We start from the raw sequence: 5,617 nt of genomic DNA on the forward strand, positions 1-5,617 counted from the left end.
GTGAGGAATGAGCCACCAGCTGAATGCCAAGGGCAAACATGAGCACCAGATTGCTTTTATATGCAATAATATAACTATATACAAAGTTATGAACATCAACTCACTGGAATCTTTGTGTCCAGCTAACGAGACATTTAAGGTGCAAATGTGGCAACAGAGAGACAGAGGTGATTACAGGTGCTTTGGAAAAGGAGACTAGCACTCTACATTGGTACATATGCGGGAAAGACATCTAAAGGCTGGGGACAGACACATAAACTCTATTATTCACATTTTACATACACATCATCAAAATGATCACAATATTGTATTTGAGGGGAAAGAATCACAGATAAAAGCTTTGTCTAAATTAAAAACAAAGTCCACTGAAATTACTGTGGTTGTCTCCCCAAGGGAGAAAGACGGAGGTCTGTGGACAGCCAGCTCCACCTCTTCTGATGCGACCAGTCCTCATAGTAAGTGACCACACCCGGTGGAAAGGAGAAGGATACTTCATGGGCAGACAGGGATTTTTAAGTCAAAAATAGCTTAATTTCATAGGAATAAAAACTTTTTGAAAAGCCATTTATCTTTTTGGCGTGGATGGGCTGCCAAAAAGAGCATTTACTGCCAGCCTCACTGAAGCCCACAAGTGTGGACTGCACTGCGCAGTGCACTTACGTCAACACTGCGGCTCAGGAGTCCAGCTCACCCCTCGGGCTCATGCAAGCTCTGGCTCCTGTCCTTTAAGACATTTGTGTGTGCATATGCATTCTAGTAAGACAGCGGTCACTGCTGACAAAGGATGTCTCCCCACCTGTTGGAAAACTTCTTTTATGGGAATAAGAAGGAATGAAGATTAAAATGATCCCTCGATGAAACAACTGTCCGAATATTACCTCAACGTGGCATCATCTGAGGGGCTCTCGAGCCATTAAGCACGCATTTAATCAGATGAGCATTTGTAAAGAGAGACACTGGCTCTACAATGATTAGATCAAAATCAGTCAGTCATAACCCAGCTGTCACTGGTTGAAAATCTTTTCATGTGCTTACTTGCCATGCATATATTCTCTTTGGTGAAGTGGCTAAGTCTTTCACCCTTGTTTTAATTGGGATGTGTGTTTTCTTACTGCTGAGTTTTGAGACTTCTTTGTACATTCTGGATACAAATCCTTTTCATATACATGATTTGCAAATATTTTCTCCCCGTCCACTGGAAATTGACAGCATGACAATTTTTTTTAGTAAATAGACTCTCTTTATAATCTCACAATTTCAACTAGTAAAAAGAGCATAGAAACTCTGTGGTACAAAAAGGTCAAGTTTACAAGTTACACAGTCCACAGGACCTCTGAAAAACGAGAGCAAGGGTTTTTACAGTAAACGGAATGTGGCCCTTGTGGCATGGCAACAGATTTAAAGAAGCAAAAAAGAGAGGAAAGCAGCCAATTATCATTAATGACGACACACACAAAATACATGTTCTGGGGAAGAAGTAATTTAAGAGAGATATTGGTCTCGTGAAACAAATGTCTAGCAAGCACACTAATACTTGACATGGGTTTACCCATGTAATTTCACTTTGAGGAAAACATCTGACCCGTGATGTCAAGTGAGAAGGAGTAAACCTCTGTTTGCTTTGTGTGTGAGTGTTTTAAACCATGCATACTATTCCTTTAAGTGCCAATTTCAAAATGAATGAACCAAACCCACAGGTTATTCATTTCACAGTTGGTTTTTAGCCTTTTAGAGACTATTCACCTTTCCAAAATGTGAATAAATTATCTTCATCATCATGATTTCTACTAAGTCAGAGAACATCACTATACGATACAGATAATGAATGCTCCACACTTCTGGACAGACAGGGATAAAACATGGTGGCCTATGCCATTGGCAGATCACAAAAGACGTGCGCCAGGGTTTCCCCCTCATGCACCTACAAGACTCACTTGATTGCTTCCTGAGTGGCTGGTTCAAGCATGTGAAAACGGGAGGAAAGGCAGACCTACCACTGAAAATGACCACTTGCATGCTCTACAGGACCGGAGCCGATAGTCTATACTGCAGAAACCTGCCGTCCACTGGAGCCTAGTGCCACGAGTGGTTACTTGGAAAGGAAAACGGCTAATGGTGAGCCACTCTGCTCTGCATTCAGAAGGGTAACTGAAAAATTAAATAAATCCTCCCAAACACATGGAAGTTATTGCTCTTCTAACAGACATTTCTCTATCAGAGGAGTCTCTCTACAAGATATAAATACAGGGTGGGGTTTTCACTCACATCCTCAGGAATGCAGCTCGGAGGGCTGGTTTTCCGGCCTCCGCCAGGGAGGGCCTTCTTATTTGCCTCTTTCAGGCTGTCAAACAAGCACTTCAGCTGCTCTTCACCCAGGTGTATTTTATCTTCCAGCTCCTGCTGCTCGATGATGAGGGCTGACTTCATCTTCATGAAGTGCTCATAGTCTGCAAGGGTCTCCTCACTGAGATAGCTGGCCAGGATGTCGAACACGATGCACTCCTGGTGGTCCAGGTTCTCTTTCAGTTCCTTGGCAACTTCATGCTCTTGGATGAGGACCCACTTCTTCTCGAACAATGACTGCTATGGAGAGAGAGAAACAAGCTGTTGAGGACCAGGGCTAAAGCAGAAGCTCTGGCCAATGCTTTGAAAGTGTCAGCAACTCTGGGAGCTTGTCCACTGGAGACCCTGATGCCACCAAAGTTAGGGACCAGAGAACTGATCTCATGGGATCCACAAAGAAATGCTGGGGATGTGAGCAGAATGTACCTGTTGCTGCGGCAGACTCTGGCCCCAGCCCTCCTGTAAGTACATCTCTCATCTCCAATTCCTCCCACCAGCCTCGAATGGCCAGCAGAAATAGCCATGACATGCAGAAGAGAAATCAGGGAACTAAAAACTACCAAATTTTGAGATGCTTAAAAGGTGGAAAGAACTTAGAGATTCTGTGTGTGTTAACAGCCTTTCTTTGTCAATATCATTGCAAAGGGATAGATTCTAAAGAAATTCCAGGGCAGGATTTCTAAGGAATTCTGGCAGAAGAAGGAGCCTGTGAGTGGATTTGTAGAAGAGGATGATGAGGGAGAAGAGGGAGCGAGGAGACAGATGCAGGGCTGTGAGGTAGGTTCCCTCATTCCTATTCTCCAAACAAGCCTATTCTCCAAACGCAGCACTCAGTTCCTCTCTCTGCCTGCAGAGCATGCACCTGCTTTTCCTAGAATCTCCAAGTTTAATGAGAACCAAGAAATGAAGAAAGGAATGCATTAAATGTTTCCAAATGTTGGCTGGGGGATGCCAGGGATTCCTTTCCTCAGTGTGATTTTTACGTGAGCACCAGGATGGCCACTCAGTTGTCCCATGGCTCTGCGGCTTGGCCATGGATGCTTACTACCAGCCACGCATGAGCATCCACGATGCAGCAGCACTTTACAAACTGCCAAACACAGAGAAAGAGCTTGGTAGAGATGAGCTGTTACTGTTCCTAAACAGCAGCTGAAAACAGAAACTGCTGTCAGTGTGGGGGTTCTGGGAAGTGCCCGACCGCACAACCTTTCAGTGTAACCTGCCTACTTCTGTGGGACACCTTGATCTTCAGGTGCTTGCGAAACAAAGATACCGTGGGTTTTCATGGAAAGAGGCAAGGCCAAGCCATGCATTCCAACCAAAAGGGAAACAGACATCAACTGATTCTAGAAATGCAGTTCAGGCTATTAAAATCAGCTGGCTCACTGGTGACTGGAAGCTGCAGAAATTGGAGGGGAGGACTTCAGGCCTCCACATCTGCCTTTATGTTCACTTTCTACCTGGAAAGACAGAGGAAGCCTTCTAAAACTGACTCTAAATCTTTCATCTTGTTACCATATCTGTCTGAAAACCTTAGCTTCCCCAGCCTTGGCTGCCTGACACAGAGATTCTCATTCAGCACCAGCTACACTGGAGACGGGCCCCTGCAATGCAGCTGGCCGGAGCAAGGGAACACTCCCTTTGAATCCAGGAAGGTGAAGCCACATCAGCTATGCACAGCCAAGGGGATAACAGCCTGCTCATGCCTCATCTCCAGAACAGACCGAGGATGTAGTGAGGGCTATGGAGTCTGGTCCCCAGGAGGACCACGTGCATGGTGCCCAGGGCTGAGCTTCCTTCTATCTCCCCGAAATTCTAAATAAGTCTTTGTCGGTTCCACACACAGGGAAGGGAAGATGGATGAAACATGACCTGAGTTGCAAGGACAATACTACTTTTTCCATTTAAATCAGTACTTGAGAATTTGATATTTCAATTATGTACACGTAAGTCTCTCTTTCCTGTTCATGTTATTTTCCTAAGCTCTTTCAGATAAATTTGACAAAGATGGCAAAAACAGCAAAATAGAATATAAACATAACCCAAGGGGATCAGGATCGAAAATCTCAGTTACCTTTTAAACCCTTATATAGTATGTTCAGTGATGGTTACTAACGACTTAGCCCAGCACAGAAGAGCAACAGCCCCAAAGCTACACTCTCTAAGATCTTTCCATGTAACCAGAAACCACCCTCTTGCGGAGCAAGGGGGAGGGGACCTTTTCTGCTCCCCTTTTAGAGAACTTACGATGTCTTATCAATAATAAAGATGATCATTTTGAAGGCCTGTTATGTGCAAAGAACTAGAGGTTTTACTTACGAAATAAAGCCAATAAGGTAGATATCATTTTCCATATTTTGTATGTGAAAAAACTGAAAAATAGACCCACTAAGAAATGTCCCAAGTTGCACACCTCAGGAGAGGGAGAAAAGATAGACAAGTCCTTTGACTCTTTCTAGATGACTATCTGCAGTCTTTTAAAATAAAAGCAGCAATAATAATAAATACCACTATCACTGAGTGGTTACAATTTGTCAGGGAGTGGGTGCTCCACTTATGCACTTATGTGTAGTTAAGAAAAGTTAAAAAGACTATTTTCTAGGAAGAGACAATTATTAGTAACGATCAACAGGAATATGTGGAAAGATGTCAGGAATCTCAGTTCTTCTTGAGGATCTTGGTAGCCCTGCTGTCCAATGACAATGTCTCTCAACTCCCTGCTTCTTGGTGGAACATTTTTCTCTCTGATACGAGAAAAGGGAGGGAGAGAGCCTCAACATTTTGAAACCATCTTTATGGTGGGGAGGACAAGCTGCCCCAGGAACCATGTGAGGCTTCAGGCGTTAACTCAAACCACCCCAAGGAAAACCTTCCCACGCTCCCCACCATCGCCCACGCAACAGGTCAGAAGAGTTTGTATCTACCCGATCACCAGGAGAAGTACTGTAGTCCAAATTATTGAGGGCATTTTCCACCCGGGCCAGGCGGCCTGACAGCAACAGCAGAAGGTTCACCACTTTGTCCAGGTCCCCGATGAACATCCGGAACTTGTCAAACTCGTTGGGTTTGCAGATGTCTTTGGCGATGGCCTCCACCTCGTCCCCAAGCACGGTGTTGGCCTGGATGTCCTCCAGGAGGCTCTCCCGGGCTTCCCAGAGCACGTGCAGCTTGCGACTGATGCTCTCGATGAGCTCCTGCTCTAGGGGCACAGGGCAGCATGCGATCATTCGTTAGGGTCACCCCAAACCTGGCGCCACGAGCTGCTGCAGCACCG

At 45.0% G+C, this 5,617-nt stretch overlaps 1 protein-coding gene across 1 annotated transcript; it reads right to left on the reverse strand.

Annotated features, from left to right (window-relative positions):
- LOC124232644 (protein Shroom2-like) lies at positions 1–5,570 on the reverse strand. The gene is made up of 2 exons (XM_046649588.1): positions 5,268–5,570; positions 1–2,583 (listed from the first exon to the last, which is right to left on the reverse strand). Exons 1-2 carry the CDS (start codon positions 5,568–5,570, stop codon positions 2,215–2,217), a joined length of 672 nt encoding a protein of 223 aa, XP_046505544.1. The 3' UTR covers positions 1–2,214.
- Between the last annotated feature and the right edge of the window lie 47 nt (positions 5,571–5,617).

This window comes from Equus quagga, unplaced genomic scaffold (genome assembly GCF_021613505.1).
Source record: "Equus quagga isolate Etosha38 unplaced genomic scaffold, UCLA_HA_Equagga_1.0 HiC_scaffold_94_RagTag, whole genome shotgun sequence".
Taxonomy (NCBI): Eukaryota; Metazoa; Chordata; class Mammalia; order Perissodactyla; family Equidae; genus Equus; species Equus quagga.